Here is a 22,794-nt window from a genome sequence, read left to right as displayed (position 1 = left end):
TTTAGGCCCCTTAGTGCCAATTGGGCATCGTTTAAATGCCACGGCCTACCTGAGCATTGTTTCTGACCATGTCCATCCCTTTATGGCCACCATGTACCCATCCTCTGATGGCTACTTCCACCATGTCACAAAGCTCTAATCATTTCAAATTGGTTTCTTGAACATGACAATGAGTTCACTGTACTAAAATGGCCTCCACAGTCACCAGATCTCAACCCAATAGAGCATCTTTGATGTGGTGGAACGGGAGATTCGCATCATGGATGTGCAGCCGACAAATCTGCGGCAACTGTGTGATGCCATCATGTCAATATGGACCAAACTCCCTGAGGAATGCTTCCAGCACCTTGTTGAATCTATGCCACGAAGAATTGAGGCAGTTCTGAAGGCAAAAGGGGGTCCAACCCGTTACTAGCATGGGGTACCTAATAAAGTGTCCGGTGAGTGTATGTTTTTACATTGCTTTAACTCATCAAAATAAGTTAAGCAATTTTAAACTTTTTTTTATAAGTTATAAGATTCAAGTTTAACAAGTTACTAGTTTAATGTAATTTAAGTTGAAATGACATAAACATCTAAGTTGATTTTACTTAATTTAAGACAGCTACTTTTTTTTACAGTGTTGAGGGAATCAGGGTGATACTAACTTCCGGTTAAGCCTACAAAAATATGTCATCACTGCAGCACTCTATTAGGACAGGCCCTAATGATGGACAGTTTGACAACAACGAAGTGTCTTCATTTTTTATATCTTAATATTAATCTATTTTATAGGCTAAATTAAAATATAACAAACTTTAGTGAAATGTTTTATTGAAAAGTGATGAATGCCACTTGATTTCATATTTTATTATCTAATGTAATGACCTTCATAGTTCATACACAAAGTGTGACTAAATGTGTAGCATAGACTGTAAAAAAAGATGGACGACGCCCCTTCGCTCTTTTCCATTGGAGAAAACTGAAGCCGCCAGAGTCCCGATATGGCGCTGACATATTGGAACTTGAGTCTGCGCAGTAGCGTTTTCGGGACCAGTCATGCGCAGTCGTGAGCAGGAAGTAAAGCCGCGAAATCAAGGCCCCACCCCCTCACGCTCGTTGAATCATTCGCAAGCACACGCCCTGCACTTTTCTTAAGTGGCCTTGTCTGCTCCGTTCCTCTCCAATGATGTCTGCTGATTGCAGTACCTCGTTAAAATAAGGTAAATATAACTACTAACCACATAGTCAACATTATGAAAAAAAGTCCGTTGGTGCTTCAGTGACTACTTCACACAGAGAACCTGTCAATCACAGCTGTCAATCATGATGTCACAGCACCGTTTTTATAGCATCAAATAACTAACTAAAAACTAACTTATTTTAAAAACAAACACTTGAAATTACATCAACGTGATAGAAACTACAGTAAATGACAGAAACTATCTTTAGAAAAAAGATATGTGACGTGTAATTTAATTATTTAGTTGGTCTCACGTCCCATTGAATAACATGGGGAGGCGGGGCTTATGAGCTATACTAGGACCGGTCACCGGGGGGCGATCGAGACGTTTTGGCTTCACTTTTGAGGGCTTGTGCGGCACGCTTGATGTGTAGTCGTTTTTTGAAGCCACTGTACACTACACTGTGAAAGCCTCCGCCTCACTCAGACCTTTATTTTGAAAGCCATTGATCTTGTCGGAACCCCATGAGTTGCTTTCTCATGGCGTTCTTCACACCACTGATCAAAAAGATCTGAGGTGGAGAGCAGCTTACTTTCGGTTAACTTCAAGACGTTGAAGTGTTTTTTTTCTCAGTAAGTATGAGTTGTTGTTGTTTTTTAGTTGTTTTCTATATATAGCCACTGCAAGCTATTATTTTAGGAATTTCGGAGAACGACAAATTAGTTAACTTACCACTGGAAATTGTTTTAAGCGAAATAATTCTTATTATCATTATTCTTTAAATTAAATCAATAGGCCTATTTGATATTGATATCAAAAAGATTGTTGTTCTACATATTTTTAAACAATTTGTTGTCCTGTTTTATGGTTGTAGGCAGCGCAGCGTGTCTCTTAGTCCTTTGCACTGAAAGTGGGAATGATTTTGTCAGCAATTACAGAGTTGGGAGGAGTTTATTTTCCTCCCTGGATGACAAATAATCTATATTACACGTCTATCTTCCTTTCCTTTAGGTCAGTTCTTCTGTCACTGAAGGATTGGATCACTGCAGCAATGTCTTACCTTCCAACTCTATTCAAATACGTCGATGAGCACCAGGACCAATATGTTGAGGTATTGAGAGGTATCTTATATTACATTACATTGTATATTATTATATATCCAAAACTGGAAAATGTGTCCACTTAAGCTAAAATAGTTTAGATTTGTTTTTATTTATTTATAGTTTTTTTGTTTTATTCCTATAACTCTATGTGTTATTCAAATTTTGTGATGACTTTACTCTTTGGACATGAAGCAATGTATATTTTTCTAATGGAAATGTAAACACTTTGTGTGTGTGTTTGTAGCGCCTGGCACAGTGGGTTGCTGTACAGAGTGTGTCTGCCTGGCCAGAGAAACGAGAAGAAATCAAGAAGATGATGGAGATGGCAGCCAAGGACATTGAGAGACTTGGGGGAACAGTGGAGATGGCTGACCTCGGCATGCAGAAGGTGTGTTTTCTGAAATTCAGTTACTTACTATGAATCTCTTGCCTTGGAAAAGGCTTTGGAATTTTCATTTTAATGTCTGTCTTTATTATTTTTACTGATTTTAGCCTTTAGCGCAAGCATTACAAGCTGGTTCCTGTTTTTCATTTTTGTGGTCGACCATCTGACTGCATGTGTCACATGCACCAGAAGATTGCAGTTGTGTAGTTATGCTTTGAAATTGGTCCTAAACTCAGATCACGTGGTGATTGTGATCAAGTGAAAGTGACATTTATTTGTTAATGAGTTTGTTTATTTGGGTTCAATCCAAAATTTGGTCGTTATTTATTCATTCTCATGTTGTTCCAAAACCATATTCATTTTGAAGAAAGCCATAAAAGCACAATAAAAGTTGTATATGTTTATCTTAAAGTTATTTAAATAAATAAATAAATATATATATATAATATATATATGTGTGTGTGTGTGTGTGAGAGAGCGAGAGAGAAAAAAAATTGACATTCACCCTTTATTCAAATTACTAAAAATAATTGATAAAGATTTTGTATATTGCATAGCATAGTTGTGCTTGGAGTCAATTGTTTTATTTGTGATAATGCAATGAAACATTCTAAATTGTGCTGACATTTATTTTTTGGCCAGGCTGTCATACAAAGAAATTATGAACACATGCAAAAACAAGAAAGAGCCAACAAAATATTAACTGATTAGGATTAGTCACTGTGAGCTTTTTGTTTCAAAATGAAAATTCTGACATCATTTACTCACCCTCAAGTTGTTTCAAACCTATAGTAACGTGTACCACTGATTGTTATAGACATATTGTAGCTTGAGTTAATACAAGAATAGGCATAATCCATCAGATAACACTTAAGTAAAAGAAAACGAATAGTTCTGTGTTGAAATTAACTTTTTTTATTGTAATACAAACACTGAAAGGTAAATACTTACAAATGTAGGCACGCATGGATCAGACCAATCACAGAAATATACTGTATATCATGTTCATTGCTGACATCTGTGGTCGCTGGACGGAAAATAACAACTGTGTCTGTCTTAAACTAGCAAAGACACTTGCGTTTGGCTTTGCGCTGCGTCGGTGCAAGATAAGGCCCTAAACCTCAACATTTAATGTTCCCTGAAATGCTAAAATTCAGCTAAAAAACTCAAACCAAGGATATACACTGTGACTCCTGGTCACATAAAATTTTTACACATAGGCTCAGATTAATCACAAACAAATCTCATTTTCATGGCTTAAAAAGTAGCAAATACATTTTAAACTCAAATACATTGTTCATTATGACAAAATACTGAACCTCAACACTTAGTGTTACATAAACCACTAAAATTCAACATGTATGAATACATTCAAACCAACACTTAATGGAACTCTTCATCAATAACTGCTTAGACCACTAACCATTTTCTCAAAGCACACAATGAGGATCCTTTGGGTCTGTATATGAGAGAGAGAGATAGAGAGAGAGAGATATGAGTTCCATAATTTCACATTTTTAATCCAAAATTATATCACATGGCTTGACCTAACAAAAGCTCATTTTAGAAACAGAGCCCAAACCAGACAGAATAAAAAAAAAATAATAGAAAGGGTGATGAGTACAATTCATTGAAAGAACAAAAAAAGAATGGCAAGAGCATGGAAGAGGAGTTCAGCATTCTAACTTTGAAAGGCAGTTGAGAATGTACATTAGAATGAATTTCCCCAGCTCCTGAGTCGTTGCTGTTTGAACATATGTGTAATGTATACATCTTACTCACCATTTTCAAATGAAAGAAAGAAAGACGCCAGCCCTATCACAAAGGTGGACTGGATCCCTTTGCAAATGATTTGGCCCTCAAGGCTGAGCATCCAGCGCTGGAAGCGGCTTCCCGTTTCTCCTGAAACAGAAATGTTTTAACTGTCAAATTTCTGTTTTAGTTTTCATTTTGAATAGTTTAGTTTGATACCATTGAATTCACTACATACAACACTAAAGCCAACTGTCCTATCTAAACCAACTTACCAAGAAGTATCAGACGAGGAGTTGCAGGTATAGAGAGTGAACTCTCAAGGTCAGCTGCAGTGGCATATCTCTAGGACATTAACAAATTAAACACAATATTAATGACATAAGACTACCACTGACTGAGATAGATAGATATATAGAATGAGAGATGGAGCGACAGGAAGAGATAGATAAAGAGAGAGGGGATATAGATAGAGATATAAATCCTGGGATATCATCTTGAACAGCAGTGTGATCAGGGATGGTATCCTGCATCTGTAATAAAAAAAAAAAACAAGAAAACAAATGTAAACATTGATCTACAACTCAATGATAATCAAAACAGCAAAAAAAAAAAAAAAAAAAAAAAAAAAACACAAAATAGGGTGCTATAGTATACCAAGGCAATTAAAAGAGAATAGCTGTTCACATAGCTAGATACTGCACTAACGTTAGCCCTATCAGTAATAGCTGTTTTTGCTGGATTTACCTCATTGATAGGCTAAAACCTGCACATAAAATAGTCACACCAGCATGTCTGGTAGCCCAAACAGCTAGCGCTATAATCCATCAAAGACGAGCAGCTGACATGAATTCATTAAATACTTGGACCAACTAAGTTAACGTTATCTAGCATAATAAACAGCTATCAGTAAATAGATTTATGTTAGCCGTTTGATTTTCAGGATGAATCTGCTTTAACCAGACATGCACATGCCAAGAATGCCACACAAACTTGACCACGGGAATGCTACTTAAAGTTATAGGCCTAATGTTAGCCTATTGTTTATAGATTTAGATCGTATACATTAATGGACATTAAAATAAGCGCATTGTTTCTAAAAATTAATGGACAAACTATCGAAATCACCTAGGCTCATTAGCAGCTAGCTAGCTAAGTTAACTTACGTTAACGTTACTTCATTTCATGTGGTGTAAGTCCGTGGCGTTTATATTAGTAACTTATACATCATCTTATACAACTACCGTATGTATGACTTTCAAGAAACTCTCTCACCGGATTATTGTGATTTTGGTCGATGTAACCACCGCGATCCTCCGACATGGATCTCCGTGTTCCTTGCCGGCCGGTTCAAATGCCTTCTACGCTCCTTCCCAGAATTAAAAAAAATACTGTATGAACATGTTATTTTAAATAGTGGCGCCAATAGACTGGTGGCGCGGGCGCCTGCCAGCGTGCTGCGTGTCATACATACGGATATACACCGTGTTCAGAAAGAACAGGGGAGACCAGTGGCGTAGGTTTGATTTTTAAATTGGTGGGGACGGGGACATCAATATATAAATATATTTTAAGTTTTTATCGAAATTATTACTAGGGATATATCAGTGTCACTGGATATTGGTAGGGACACGTCCCTAGCGTCCCTACTAAATTCTACGCCCCTGGGGGAGACACACCCCCCCCCCCCCCCCCCCCCACACACACACACATTGGGAGCGCAGTTCCTCAACTAAATGTATAACGTTAGGCCTTCTCGCGTACAATCCGGAGTGTAGGGTATTAATAGGGTAACAGTTAATAAAAGGCTATTAGCCTACACCCACGATAACAAACACATTTGCGCATGCACAGAAAACACCGCAAACTTTCTTATTTCTGTCTGTGGAATAGGCTATGCAAGATTATTCTTGATAACATTTGCAGTAGAGAAATCAGGTGTTTAATTCTAATCTTCATTCAGTAAATGCATACAATATTAAGTTTGTTAGTAATGGATTGCACCGTCGACTATTGATTGAATCAGTCGTTGTTTAGCAACCTAAAAAACCGAAATGAAATGGCTAACTTCTCTGATATAATAACTTTTTTTTATAATAAGCATAAAATTGCATATCGGCATTTATCTCCAAACATACCAGACCATTAGCCTATACTCTATCTGACATCTTTGCTTGAATTTTCGATTTTGCGGTTAAATAACAAAAATGAGGTGTTATTTAACAATGAGGTGTTAATTAACAAAAAATGAGGTGTTATTTAACATATATTCCCTAAAATTAACAGTAAGGCGCAGTTATTAAAAATAACAGGTTAATAATGTTGAAATTTGGGTGTAAATTAACAGAAACATTTTACAGTGTGTATGAATTTCTTTCTTCTGCTATTTTTTTCCTACCATGGAAGTCAATGAGGTCCATCAACTGTTTGGTTACTGACATTCTTCAAAATAACTTTTTTTGTGTTCGGCAGAAGAAAGAAATTCATACAGGTTTTAATTTGAAACAACTTGTGGGTGAGTAAATGATGACAGAATTTTCATTTTGAAGTGAACTTATACTTTAATCAAACTTTTAGGTTCATTAAAACAAATCTCCAAACCAATTCCCTTCCGCCTCCAGACATTGGCCACTACTGTATATAAAATGACAATTTTTACAATTTTTTTTAAATAAATCTTTTGAAAATAAATAAGAAAGTTTAAAAAGAATACTAAGGTGACACTCTTACATCATTTTAAACTCCTCATGCATTGTTTTTTTTTTCTGGTTTTAATTTAGTTGCCAAGTGGTGAACAGATCCCTCTTCCTCCAATAGTTCTGGGCAGACTTGGCTCAGACCCAGGCAAGAAGACTGTGTGCATTTACGGACACTTGGATGTGCAGCCAGCCAACATTGAGGATGGCTGGGACTCACCGCCCTTCACTCTGGTGGAGAAAGATGGTATGAGTATGCTTGCACAAGTGGGCCTTTAAGTCTTTTTTTTTTTTTTTTTAAGTGTACAGTAGCAGTCTCTTGGTGTTGAGGATCCAGATGCTTACTTAATTTATTAATGAAGCCTTTGAGTGTATTGAAGAAACCTGTTTAGACCAAATGAGGTTCTTCAATTGATTTGCTTTTTGTGCAATACTCTGCAAGCAGTGCTCCCTCCAGGTAATATTTCATATTCAATTTGGCTAAAATTAGTCACCACTAGCATTTTTTTTTTTTAAAGATTTCTGTCCTGCTTGCATGTGGCTGTTGACACAAAAAAGGAAGAAATCTCTCCCACTCAGCATGTTACATTTGTGTCCCTCCAGCCCGAAGAGATTTCAAGACAAATCCTATTGTCTCTTTTTGCTGAGATAGATCTGACGCTTGAGCGTAGCCATGTGACTTGTCAGCTGATTCCTGTAGATTTTGTTTTCCAAACTGGGCTAAATGAATGTTAATCTTAAACCGAAATAAATATATATATTTTTGCATATCATTAAAAATAGTTAATTAGTTAGTTTTTTTATATAGTGCAATCAAATATTTTCTGTTTTTAAAATTTAGCTCCTTAATCTATATATTTTTTCTGACACAAAGTTTCACCAATTCTATAATTTCACAACTAGGTTCTTATGATCTTCTTAAGATGCTCTAAAATGAAAGTCTCTCATACAGGATCAGCCAAAACATTATGCTTTTGTCTAGGAATTGTCTAGTAATCTTTTACAATTAGCATAACGTTTTTGTAAATTAATAACAAGGCCACACATCTGCGAGGGCTTTATTTTCACTTTGATATGTACTGTAAAAGACTTGAGATTGAAGATTTGAATTGAGATTGTAGATAGAATTGCATTGTAATCATTACACTTTACAACATTTTATTTGACTGTGGCTCATGCTTCATTTAATTGTTTTGTAGGTAAAATGTACGGACGTGGATCTACCGATGATAAAGGCCCTGTACTGGCCTGGTTCAACATCATTGAGGCCTATCAGAAGATTGGACAGGTGCTAACACTGTCTTTTTTCAAATGATACTGTCTGCTTACTTATTAAACCTGTAACACCTGTGCAAAGTCCTCCTGTATTGCAAGCAGTATGACAGTATCAGTGGATAAATATGTCAGTTGCTAGAAGTTTAGCATTGCCTGCATTTCTCCATCTTGTTAATATATCTTTTTTTCCCCCCAACAAGACAGAATGTAAATTAAATTGCAGTTGCATGTACACATAGTACAACTGAAACTGTGAAGTACAACAGAACACTGCATATCATTGTGTTAAAAATCAGTTGCATACAGACAGTCCTTTGCTTATCCATAGATTACCTCAGTTTCTCAATCATTATCACCTGAGAGAACTGTCACTGCTTTTAAAGTTCCTCATTTACACACGCAAATTGAGAGCAGAACAGTTTAAAGGTTGTTTTGTGATCTTTGATCATTTTAAAGCCTTGTGTCAAGCTAATTTAATTAGATCTTATTTCATTAACTGTAAGGGGAATTGTAATGTTATGCACTGTTTCTATAATACATGATAGACTAAGAGTAAAACATATCCTTTTTGTTCCTATTGTTCACGTTTTAGTACAATAAAATTTATACTATAATTGATCATTTTCACAATTTATATTATATCTATAGATTTATACTGACTGCAGAAAGCACCATGTAAAATATCTAGAAACCTCACATTTAATGGATTTTGCACTAAAAACCTAAATTTACTTGATCACAGGAACTGCCCATCAATATAAAGTTCTGCTTCGAGGGAATGGAGGAGTCTGGATCAGAGGGATTAGATGAGCTGGTTTTCTCTCGCAAAGATACCTTTTTTAAGGATGTGGACTATGTCTGCATTTCTGACAACTACTGGCTGGGAAAGACCAAGCCCTGCATTACCTACGGCCTGAGAGGAATCTGCTACTTCTTTATTGAGGTAGGAGTTAATGGGTTACTTTAACCCTCTGGGGTTCTTCGTTTTCCAGTCACACTCAGGACCTTCGCGGTCAAAAGTGACCGGACCCCTGAAATCAATGTTTATTTTTTTTCAGTAAAATCAATGAAATTTATTTTTGTTCAATAATATTTTTTCTCTTTTTTTTTGGTGTTTTGAGAGAATTTTATGAAAATAATTAATATTTATGCAATAATTATGATCAACTTTTTCCCATTGAATATAATAGAACATTTATATATATTATTTTTATTATTTTTTAATTAATGCTGTATTTCAGGTTAAAGTGGATCCTTGGCCTATAGAAAACATTTTTTTAAATCACATTGGAGCCATCTGGTGGATGTAGTGAGCATAATTATCATGCAATATCATATTTTAACCACTAGATGGATTTACAGCCTCTGTAGAAAGGCTTGTGAATTCTAGTTGTTTTTGCACATATTTGCCTATTTTTTTCAGGTTGTGGATTTTACTTTATAATAAGTGATTCTCAAAGACTATTTTTGTCAAGTTTTTTGTTTGTTTGTTTTATTTTATTTTTTAAAAAATAAAATAAAAATTCTATTATTTTCGCATAGACATGAAAATCACTATCCAAACTTAAATGGTTGTAAGTCAAGAATGCTTTGGAATATAGACCTATGGTTGGTCTTGTTTTAAAGAAGACATTTGCCAGATTATTGTAGAAGTGAAATAAATTATGAAAGTGAAACAAGAAAAAAAGAAAATGAACAATGTAAAAATTTAATTATTTATATTTTATATAAAATATATATATTACAAAATATATTTTACTCTAAAACTGCAAGAAAATGAAAGCCAAAAATCTTAAGAAGTTGTGTTCCAAATTTTAGGTTGATATCTCAAAAAATAAGCTTTCAGTCAAGTTTTTATTTTGGCGCATACCAAACTTTTTCACTAGATGGAAAGCCAAGCTTCCTTACTGACCATATAAGGGCACCTCCATTTTCATATATGTTTTGAGTGATCTGAACCATGTATTTCCATAATTTTCATACAATTTATGAAGTAGACATCTTATTCAGAAGTAGTATGGGTGGTTTGACAGTATTTGATTTGAATTCAACCTCTAATAAACGCATAAAAAGAGCACATATGTGCTGCAATAGGCCTGGAGGTTACTAAGGAAGAATTCCATCGTTTGATCTTACACTGTGTGTGTGTGTGTGTGTGTGTGTGTGTGTGTGTGTGTGTGTGTGTGAGAGACATAGTGTGTGACCTTTGCATTTTGGACCCAAAGTCTCCCCTTTATTTGATTCATTGATTTTTATTTCACATATTCTCACATTTCTCTGTTACAGTTTCACCAGTCTCATATTTCCCTATGTGTGTGTGTATTTTGCAACCTTGATTGTTTACAGTCTCATGCGTTCATTGCTGTGCGCTTTATTTCTTACATTGATGAATAATTGCTTTTATTTCACACGTTTCCCAAAATTAGCTTTTGCAATGACACGCGTTCATTTGTGTACATGCGTGTGTTTTTGTGTGTATAAGTGTGTGTGTGTGTGTGAGTGTATTTGTCTGTTTTGCACTCTTGATGTTTTAGAGATTCCCCCCTTCACTGTTGTGTGCTTTTTTCCTGCATCGTGGCTGATTTGTAGATTGTACGCACAAATAAACTCTGTATTTTCATATTTTTGCCAATTTCCCCTTCATTTCCTATGGCCGGTCATTTTTGACCGAAGGTCCTGAGTGTGACTATTTTTTTTATGACCACTTAGACTTTTCAAATCCTGTCCCCAATTTTTTGTGTGTGTTCGTATACCAAGTACCATAAAAGTCACCAAGTTTCGAACCATTCCGACGAAGCTACGATTTTTAACATTTCTTTATTTAAAAAAACCCGGTCAGAAATGACCGAAGTACCCCAGAGGGTTAACATAAGATTTCTAGCAGTGATGCTTAGTTAAGGTTGAGTTCTTGAGGTTGAGGGAATCTCAATTTTGCCATTAATTGTAATAATCCAGTGAAATTTTTGTATACACAAGGAGTCTGATATCAGCCGGTATGCTCCACACAGAGATCCGATCTCACCATCATCGAGTCTGTCTGTGATTACATGAAGAAACTGTAAAAACTGAGATAGACTAAATCCATAAGAACTGTGGCAACGTCTCCAAGACACTTGAAAAGCTGCAAGGTTTACTGCAAAGCTACCTGAAAAACTATGTGCAAGTGTACCGAGGACAAAAGCTGTTTTAAACGCAAAGGGTGATTACAGCAAATATTGATTTGACTTAGTTAATAGAAGTTAATTGATAAATAAAATCTATTTATGACTACTGACACACTACAGCAAAATATATTGGCTTAAAACTATTTTGTTTTTGTTAAAATACTAACGTGCCAAAGCGATTTTGGCTGCGATTTGGCCGTCCGAGACAAATTTTTCAGTATCTGAAGTCTTTGATCGTTAGTTTGACATGTTCACCGACAGCCGATTAATGACCGTTGCGATAAAATTTTTGCCTCCGACGTAATTCTAGCTGTATCAGAAGATTTGACTCACAGTCCTGCAGTGTGACTTCTACGACGACGACAGTCAAATTGTCTTTGTTTTTCAAGACAAGCCATGATCAAAATTAACGTTAGAGATTTCTTTGTAGCCACCATTTTAATCCCGCGTGTAATGCAGCTCATAGTCACTGAACGCGTCATTGATTGATGATGTAAAACTACAGACAAGTTTTCTCGCGTGCGTCCATTTGTAACGTGTCTTGACTGCCGTACAGTCTGACATCACTGACAACTGAGATCTTACAGTGTGACATGGATGACAGTGATGATCATGTTCGTACAGTCTGACAAGCAGCAATCGTAAAGGACTATTATAAATCGCACAGTGTGCACCCGGCTTAAGACTTTTGCACAGTACTGTATATATATTTGAAAACCGGAAATGTGTACTATTAATTCACAGTTTTTGGTAGGCACAGTTAATTTCGATAATCACAAAATTGCCGCTTACTGCCTGATTAATCTACCTGTTATTTATCACTATTCATAATCGTACTTAAAGAAGAGAGCAAAGGCAAAGATTTGAGAGTTTTCCCATGGCTGAGAAACATCTTTTACATTTTCAGGTGGATTGCTGTGATAAAGATCTTCACTCTGGTGTGTTTGGAGGATCCGTTCATGAGGCCATGACTGACCTCATATCTCTGATGGGTGAGACTGATACCTAGATATTCCTTTGGTGGAAATAGGATCAGTAGGTTGGTCATAAAACTATTCAGGATGACAGGGATTTCCTAGATTGCATTGATTACACTGGGATATCTTTCTTGTTGACCTGCTAATATTACCTGTCAGCTTAGAGCAGTTGGCAATGATTTCCTCTGGATCAGCTCATCTCACAATTTAAGGAACCTTAAAAAAATGTTATTGTTGTTTGTTGATGTACCATTACTTAATTATTTTTGCAATGCTGAAAGTGTATTAAGTATGTTATATTTGTAGGCACTTTGGTGGATACCAAGGGGAAAATTATAGTACCAGGAATGTACGACCATGTGGCTAAATTAACTGATGAGGAGAAGAAGCTCTATGAAAAGATTGAGTTTGACATGGAAGAATACGCCAAAGATGTTGGAGCAGGCAAACTCCTGCATGACACCAAAGTAAATCACCCCTCTCTTTCCACATTTTCAGTGTCCGCTGATGTAATATTTATGTTTCTGTTCATTTAAATCAGGGTTATTATCGTTCACTAAAACTAAAACCTTTCAATATGGTCTTACTTGGGGGGGGGGGGGACGACAAACAAACTTAAGGTTATTTTATTTTAGCTAATTGCCAAGTTTCTTTTAAATTGAAGTACTAATATAACTAAAACTAAACAAACTAAAACTATATAGACATTTAAAAAACAAAACAAAATGACAAAAACACAACAGAATTACTAAACCTTGAGCTAAAAATAAAATATAAAAATAAAATCTAATTCAAAATATTAACAAAAATTATAATAGTATATCAATGATGCTAAAATAACACAGATTCAAATTTTATTTATTTATTGGAATATATTTTGAATATGATATGATAGCATGTTTAAAAAATTGCCTGATTTAATCAGGCTGCCTGACCTTTCTGTAAATTCATGTTTTATGTTCAGTGATGTGTATAATAAACCAGATAATATATTAGTTTGTCTATGCAGGAGCAAATTCTGATGCATCGTTGGAGATACCCATCCCTGTCTCTGCACGGCATAGAGGGAGCGTTCTCCGAGGCAGGGGCCAAAACTGTCATCCCCCGCAAGGTCAATGGCAAGTTCTCCATCCGCCTTGTCCCTGACATGGATCCCAAAGTAGTGGAGAAACAGGTATGAAGGTTTCTTATTTAATGCTCTACCACTCACATAGAGTCATCTGCATACTTTACAGACTTGTTGTGCTACAAATGTGCTTGTGCTGAATGTTCTGCCTTTCTTACAGGTTATTACTCACCTGGAAAGCAAGTTTGCGGAATTGAAAAGTCCCAACAAACTGAAAGTGTACATGGGACATGGAGCCAAAGCCTGGGTGTCTGACTTTAACCACCCTCACTACATGGCTGGCAGAAAGGCCATGAAGACTGGTAAGACATAATATATGGTATAACTGTAGATACAACATTGCTGATCTTATTCTAGTCTACGTTGACATAAAATACCTAAAGTTCACATGTACGGTGTGATATTCTATTTGGCATTTTAATCTATTTTAATTATTTTAATTTCATATTTTATATTTATGTATGTTGCTTTAATGAGCCCCTATTAATTTATATACTACATGTAATTATTAAAAACTTGTAATTTTTTTAAATTAATCTTTTAATCAAATTAATGAAGGGAAAAAATGTGATTAGAAATAGTGAAAACCCATAAAAGAATGGACAATGACGTCCAGTTTATATTGATTTAAAGAAGCCCATGGATATTTAAAGTCGGCATGAAACGGAAGTTGAGATTGTCATTTTTTCCTTGTTGTGACGTATATCCGAGTGAAACGGCTTCTGAAATTAGAAAAAAATGTAGGGCGGGGCTTGATTTCGTCCTTCGGGAATTGATTGGATCGTTGGAGGTTGGGTGTTGCAAACAAAATGGAGGCAGATTTGAATGTATCCTCTCTGAGAGGCGGTGCACCGATAGCCGCACCCTCATCGGCTCTGGCCGCACCCTTTCGCCATTGCACGTGACCGAAAGAGAAGAGAGGTCGTTTCGAGGGGGGAGGGAAGGGTAATGTATTTGATTAAAGATTATAAGGGTACATGAATTTAAAAAAAATAATGAAGTGCACAGATAAATCATTTATAATAAACACTACAATATTACATATAAAAAGAAGATTTGTCAAATTTGATTTCATGCCGACTTTAAATGCATCCACAACCCATGCATGATATTTACAAAATGTTGGTTGATTTTTGCCTTGATTCTGTTTTGTCAAACCAATAGTTTAGCCTTTTTTTTTTTCTCCAAACACAATTTATTTGTGGTCTAACGTAATTCTGTATCTTTCGCTGCTGTTAGTGTTTGGCGTGGAGCCTGACCTGACCCGTGAGGGAGGAAGTATCCCGGTGGCTCTAACCTTCCAGGAAGCAACCGGCCAGAATGTTATGCTGCTGCCTGTCGGTTCCTCTGACGATGGAGCTCACTCGCAGAACGAGAAACTCAACAGGTGAGGTTTACGCATAGCTATGACAAACATCTTATCAAGATCTGTCTGAGTATGATACTGCGTATGATAGCTGTCACCTCTGTAATCATCTGATTGCTCTCATAGGCCAGCTTTATTTATGCAAAACGTATCTGAACTTGGGATGCTTGAAAAAGTTTTTTTTCTGTTTCTTTACAGATCCAACTATATTCAGGGCACCAAGATGTTGGGAGCTTACTTCCATGAAGTATCTCTGCTTAGCTAACAGAAACTTCTTTCTTTGGTCCAGTTTTCTCTAAATAAACCATCAAGCAAGTGTTTTGAAAAAACTGGTGAGACCAAATCAGCATACATTGTTGTTTCAGTCTCGTATATCCCTAGTAGCTGCAATATTTGGGTGTCTGCCTGAAATTCTTCACCCTTGTAATAACAGACTTTTCATTTTTGGGTATAACGGGAATATCCTTTAATATGGTATATGACAATCTATTATCTGGTGTAATCTGTTTACGTATGGCATATGCACACCTACTGTATAACATGCAAATTAAAATTGAACTTTGATTACTTTAGAATCTTTTTTTTTGTACTGTTATTCACTGAATGTGGACTATTTTGAGAACAATTTAAGTATTCCAAGTGCTCAAGTGTTAGTTAATCGTTAAAGGTACACTGTGTAACTTTTATTTTGTTCAAAATTAACAAAACTTAAAACATCGTCAATCCTTCTTCCAGAATGTGTTTTTGTCTTACCCTGATTCACTATGGCAAGCCTATTATGAGTGTTTATATTTTAGACCTCACGGAATGGTTTTCGTGGCTACTTTGAAGCATGTATGGTGTGGGAGTGGCATAGGTTAGTTGTCACAACAAGCGAGAAAGGTTGACATGGAGCAGCTAAATCTCGAACCTCAGGGGAATCGCCCTTTTAAAAAAAACGGCTGGAGAGTCTGCTGGCAAAAAGAGAACACACCAGAGCTCGTTATACAACAAGAATAAACATCGGCTTGGCTTTTCGGAGATGACGATTACGTAGGGATTTGAAATGTTGTAAAAGCGATGCGAAGGTGGCTTTTTTATTACTCAACGGGCGAGTAAGGTAATTTATTGAACAGATAAACTGCCATGTGTAGCTCTAACATTTTTTATGTATTATCTATTATCTATATACACATACATTACATATATGTAAATAGATAATATAATGCATTAAAATATTAGAGAGCTACACATGTAAGTTTGTGAATAATTTTAACAAAATAAGAGGGATCATACAAAATGCATGTTATTTTTTATTTAGTGCTGTCTTGAATAAGATATTTTACATAAAATGTTTACATATTGTCCACAAGACAATTTACACAAATGACGATTTGAAGATCAAGGTAAATTGTACTTAATATTCCTGGAAACATGTATTACATATATATGTATATATATATTACATATATATGTATCTTCTGTCGCTTCCAAAGGGCAGTACTAAATATTTTTTTTATATATTTAAGCAAAATAAAAAATTCTGTTCAAAAGTTTTCATTAAATTGATCAAAAGTGAAAGTAAAGACATTTATAATGTTACAAAAGATTTGCTGTTCATTTTTCAACATTGATAATAAGAAATGTTTCAAATCAGCATATTATAATGATTTATGAAAGATATGACATAAAAAAATCTTAACCCCAAACTTTTGAATTATATATATATATATATATATATATATAAAGACCTCCGATGCAAAAGCCTCTAAAAGCCACCTCTGTCAAAAATGAGATAATACTATTGAGTGAATGCTCTCCGCACATAGTATACGTTCATTAACCCTCAGAGACCTAAGGGTATACTTTCACTTCAAACTCACTAAATTCCAGCCTCAGCCCATTCAGAAATGCCGGCACTATATATATATATATATATCCAACATATATATTTGGGGCGATATAAGTAATTCAAAATCATTGTAAAAAGCTTTTTTATGCAACCGTTCATCACGTCACCTGAGTTTGAGTATATATTTAAACTCATACACATTAAAGAAAACAAATCTACACACTTTTTTTTTTTATAGTTGACTATACTTTTTCACAATGGTGCATTTAAATTAGCATGCATAGGGTTTGATGTAGTGAACCTGCTTGTTTATGTGCATTCTGATGTCTGATGCTCACAGGTGGACTGACAGCACACTGGTAGGTCTGCCCTCTATGAGCGGGAGGTCACATCTATCCTGTACCTCCTTCTTAATAGCCCCAGGAACGGTGCAACCACAGCCAGGCGAGGTAGATGAATCCAAATGGACAAACTTGTCTGGTGGCGCTATTTTCCCATGACACCCAGTCTCTAAATGTGACCAGACAGCCTATCTCTGCCCTTAAGAATTTTTTTTTTTTTACGTCTCTCCCTCTTTTGCTAGTGTTCAGAACAGTTTCAGTCCATCTGACATATTTTTTTTTGAACACACCATGTTGAAATGCACATTGGCTTTGTGAGATATCTTGGCCTGTGGCAATGGCTGTCAGTAGGAAGAGTTACAAAGCAGGAGAATTTGAATACAAAACTGTTTACCAGGCCTTGCTGTAAGCAGCAGAGCCACATTTCATCAGGTCTGACTAGTTCAAGAATGTCAGACCTCACAGCCAACACAGGTTGTCCTGTCTATGATTTAAAATTGGCCATGAAATGGAGTTGCTGCTTTCATGTGATAAGACAAAAGGCTGGAATGGATTGTTGAACAACAGTCATTGCAAGCTTGTACCAATGCAATATTTGAGCCTTTTTGTTTACCTGTAGAACTACTGTTCTTCTGTATCAGCAAATACAATCTTTTTTGCCACGTTTCAGCAGAGAAAAGTAAGTTAACAGTTGTAACGTGGTCATTGTTTAAATTCACTCCCCTGGGCCCATTGGGTAGGCTATTTGGAGGTCCCTATGGGTCCTTCTAGTCTAAGGGGCCGGGACAATGGAAACTTTTTTAGAAGGCCTTAAAGCAGCACTAAAATTATTTGGGTGGTTGTTACAATACAGATATACTTTATGCGAGGAGTAGCTTTTTCTCATTTGTGCCACTAGATGGCGACAAATGCTTGTTATTGTCAGATTGCAACCAGGACACGTGATTTGCGGGCATTTAATTTTTGAAGCACTTCTTAAACCGCATTCTTTTTTAAATGAAATGGCTTGATAACAGATTCTTCTAAAATAATACGTTTTTAATACTGCAAAACTTCAATGAATGAATATTGAAATTATATCAAAACGGGCAAGAAGCTTTTCAAGTCATTTTTAAAATCTTTTGTTTATGACAGTTGTATATCAGATATCACACTTGCATTTTAGAAGAACTGTAACCGTTTATAGCAGCATTTTTTCCCATAACTGTAGGCACTATAGTATTATGAATTATGATTAAAATACGGTTAACAGGGACAATATTTGGCTTTGAAATTGTTGTTCCAAACTTTTGAGCGATGATTTGCGGTGACGTCACGGTAAATGCTCCAGGTCAGAGCCGTTAGCCTACGCTAGAACACATTTGAGGTAAGTAAGAAGACATTGCTCTTCAAGATATGACATTTAAACATGACAAATATTCTATGAATTTAATTGTAGTCAGAATTGAACTGTGAATGCCTTTTAAATTACAATTAAATTCTTAAATTTGAAATGAGGTAAAAACAAAACAAAAAAGGATGCAGAATTACAGTTCGAATTGAACTATGACTGTGTACGGAAGTCGAATTAAAATGAAGTGAAAATCAAAGAATTACATATAACTGTATTTATATATTTATTGCCAAGACAAACACTGAATTTAGGCTCGCAAAAAAGTTTAAATAGACCTTAAGGTTTTGAGGCGATAGAGAGATAATGTTTGAAATGCCACCTATAGAAATGATAAATAAATATAATAATTGGTTACACATTACTACATGCACTTAACAGTAAATTATGCATGATTACAAGTAGCCTAACTAACCCTAAACCAAACCCTAACCGGAACTCTATATGTAGTTAATTAATATTACTCAGTACTTATTTGAGTAAGTACAATGCAACTAGATCACCTTGAAATAAAGTGTTACCTAATAAAATACGCTTTTTGGACCAGGGTGGCTATAAACACTTCATTTCCCAGAATGCTTTACTATCTCGAATTTATTTAAAATGCAATTCAGTAATTTCCTCTTCCTGATATTCTAAATCAGATTTGAGTTCAACTTCCTGTCATGAGTTGAAAGGGAGCCAGTTCCTTAATTGTGAATTTTGCACAATCTATGCACATGTTTATGTATCACATTATTGTTCACGTTGGTCATTATGATTACATTGCTCATTTCAAACCTCAAACGTATAGACACACGCTTCACCGTGTTTTTGTCTGTCTAACATGAGATGTGCTGTACAGAATAGACAGTAAATCAGGATCAGTCTCACCTGCAGCCAGCCTCCATAAAACTGAAGGAGGAAGTTGAGCTCCACTAGTTTTATGAGGTCTGGCTCATTACCAGATTACATTAGCTTGTCTCTCTTACACATTAATTTAAAAAAATCTGAATTTTTAAAAGTTTTCAGCAGTGTTTGCCCTTTTCCTTTCAGGGAAGTCAAACATTTCCAGCTTATAAGGACTTGTCTTGCTGCTGGAGAGATGCCAGGGCACGTGTCTGGGTTGCACCTCCTTTCATGTAGATGTCAGATTGGCACAACACATGGTAGGCACTTAAGTCAATCACCTCACTCTTGAGCTACTTCTTTTCACTGTATAAAATGTTTTGTGGACATAACTGTCCGGCATTCGCATTTCCTTGATGTCTCTCTCTCATGCGTTGTCAGTTGCGGCGTGCCTCGTTGCGCGACTCATTTCAGATATTATTCAGTTCTCTAAAGCCGTTGATCAGCATACTAAATGATGATTTCTGAACAGCCTAACACTCCCTTAACACTCTAATACAATTAGGCCAAGACAGCTCGCCTGGTTATGTTTAATGGGGATGACATCAGAGGAGATAGCAGAGAATGAATAAGTCATTCTTGGTCTCATTTCAAATGTGAAAGATTCATACCAGTAATTTAGATGACAGTATTAATTTAACATGACACTGCATTAATGGTCGATTTTAGATTCACAGAACTCGTTTAAGTGGAATGGACTTCCTTAATTTGATGAGATGTGATGGCAGCGCGATGCCACGTCTCTCTCCATCTCTCTCTCCCTGCGGCATGGGAAGCACACACACATACACAGATATATACGGCACGTTTTAGCTGGTGTCCTCAACACGCATGGTAACCGAGTGAGCGTGTGTGTCTGCATGTGTTTTGGAAACAAGCACACTGATGGTTGCTGGTTGTTGAGTGAATATTTCTGTTCAGAGGTTAAGGCACTAGAATGTGATGAATTTAGATGGCATCTGTGAATAAAATGCACATCTACATCATCATAATTTGCAAAGATCATCCTGATCCTAATTTAAGAAAACGACAAAAAAGTTACTCCAGTCTTCTTCAGTCACATGATCCTTCAGAAATCATTCTAATATGCTGATTTGACTATTTTTGTGGAAGCCGGTACATTTTTCAAAAACAAAAAAACAGCATTTATTTGAAATATATGTTTTGTCACAATATAAATAAATGTCTTTACTACCAATCAATTTACAGATTCATTTAATGCTGAATAAAAGTATTTCTTTAAAAACCTGCTAACTTTTACACGGTAATGTGTGTGTGTGGTAATTTCTTGGTAATTGGTATCCACTGTGAAGTTTGCAAATAGTAAATAACATTATTTGAACATTTTCTAATACATTTTGACATTCTCGACAATGATAAAATTATTAAAATGTAAATAGATCGCAAATTTGGTATCAGTTCAATAGGGTCCAAATGTCTGAGACCACCAGTAAAAATGCTTTTATTGTGCATTCTTTTTCAAATACAAAATATATATATTTCATTTTGATTTAAAAATTTCCCATGCTATCCAGCATGATTTTTTGTTGAATTGAAATTGAAAAAATGTAATTGATGCTTCCATTTGTGTTTAAACAGTTTCAAAATACCGTAACTTTACATTTTTCCTAAGAATTCTTTTTTCAGTGTGTTCTCAGACTTTTGGATGTCTCTATGTAATGTACATAGACAGTTGCTTTCGCAAAATCCCACAGCGCCCTGCTTTCTGCAACATTCGTTCTTTTATTTTTTAACTCCTTTGTACGTGACTGATGATTTTCCGGGATCCTCGTCTCCTGGTTGGTTGCAAAAGCCACAGGTTGATGAAAAAGTTAGGCGTATTATTGTCTGAGTTGCCGAGTCCCCAATGCGGCCGTGTGTCTCAAAGGCTTCTTAATGACTGGACTCTCCTGCACTCTGCCTCTCTGATGGATGGCAAGCAGGGACGGCCTCTCTTTCATCCCGACAGCCTGACTCGTCTGATTTATTAATGACAATAATTAGGAGTAAACCTCTCTGCAACCAAACCCAGAGTGATTAGCACAGTAACGATGGCGGGGAGGGGTTGTGGATATGGCGATCTGATTAATGTCGGCCATTTTGACCTTTCTGAGCAGGGCTTCTCTGCAGTCTGGGGAGAGATGAGGAGAGAGAGGGCGGCTATCTGTGGTGTCCACTCACAATTAGGTGCTGAATGAATTAGAATGCAAAATGTACCACTCAGGTCATTAGCTGTGCTGTTCACGACATGCTTATTCTATTGGAACGAATCCGTTGGTGAGCTTCTGTGTTATTTATATATGACAAAATGGCACTGGTCACTTTATCCGAGACTTGTTTTGCAGATTCTCATTTCAGCTGTGTGGACTATAATTAGATTCAATCTTCCTTTTCTCTTAATGATCTGAATAAATCTCATCTCACCTGCATCTTGTTCTCAGAATCAGCCCAAAGCGGCAAACACCGCTGAATTTTCTCCACAATTATCCTTTAGCCATTTCCTCGCACACGTCGCGGTAGCAGACCCTTCTATTTACCTATTTGAAAACACAAATCATCTCTGGAGATAGACACGGACTCGCTGATAAAACGCAGACTCTGTGTGACATTTGATTAACGAATGTAAATGAAGGTCAAGAGTCATTTTGTGTGGCCATCTTCCCTTTGCCGGGCTGTGACAATGAAATCTTTGCAGACACCGGCTCCAGTAATGGCCACATTTAAACCGCAGTCGTTTAAGAGCTTGTACCCAGTACAGCTGCATGTAATGGAGTTGGTCGGAAAGGTCAGAGTCTTTATCTGGGTCAGATTGGAGTCAGTGAAGTCGGCAGCCAATGAATCGGAGACAGGGGAGATCAAAGTAAAAGCCATGTCAAGTAGTGCCGGTGAGCGATCGCGGAGCTGCAATTCGACGACCCGCTTTGGGATCGGTTTCAGCTTTCGGTTCACTGCGGTTATGAGGTGGGCGACTGATTTCGGATCTGTGATTTGTCAAAGCACGGATGATGTTGTATGTGTATGTTTAGCCTTCGCTTTGACCAGAAACATGACTTACTTTCTTACTTTCTTTTGAAAAATGTCTCAGTGTCCACACAATGAGGGTCCAGTGTTGTTTTGGAGGACCCCATTGACTTTTATTGAATGGGCATAAAGATACTGAGACAGTTTTCAAAATATATTTATGTTGTGTTGAAAAAAACGAAAGTTAAAGACAAAGTTACCATTTAAAAATGTATAATTGTCTTGGCATTATATAAGAAGGTATAAAACCAAGAGATATTTATTTCAGTGAAAGATAACACAAAAACGCTTTCCAAACAAAACATTTAATACTTTT

The 22,794-nt window shown here is 36.2% G+C and overlaps 1 protein-coding gene across 1 annotated transcript; it reads left to right on the top strand.

Annotated features, from left to right (window-relative positions):
- The first annotated feature begins 1,701 nt into the window (after positions 1–1,701).
- Positions 1,702–15,574, top strand: cndp2 (carnosine dipeptidase 2). Its single transcript, XM_056250715.1, has 12 exons — positions 1,702–1,795; positions 2,175–2,274; positions 2,511–2,654; positions 7,184–7,346; positions 8,299–8,387; positions 9,117–9,317; positions 12,446–12,530; positions 12,822–12,982; positions 13,525–13,689; positions 13,802–13,943; positions 14,881–15,028; positions 15,206–15,574. The coding sequence occupies exons 2-12, from the start codon at positions 2,215–2,217 to the stop codon at positions 15,270–15,272; spliced, it is 1,425 nt and encodes a 474-aa protein (XP_056106690.1). The 5' UTR covers positions 1,702–1,795; positions 2,175–2,214; the 3' UTR covers positions 15,273–15,574.
- Positions 15,575–22,794: the final 7,220 nt, after the last annotated feature.

Source organism: Rhinichthys klamathensis, unplaced genomic scaffold, assembly GCF_029890125.1.
Source record: "Rhinichthys klamathensis goyatoka isolate OS25496 unplaced genomic scaffold, OSU_Roscu_1.1 h1tg000073l_1, whole genome shotgun sequence".
Taxonomy (NCBI): Eukaryota; Metazoa; Chordata; class Actinopteri; order Cypriniformes; family Leuciscidae; genus Rhinichthys; species Rhinichthys klamathensis.
This window is presented reverse-complemented; position numbering and strand designations above follow the sequence as displayed.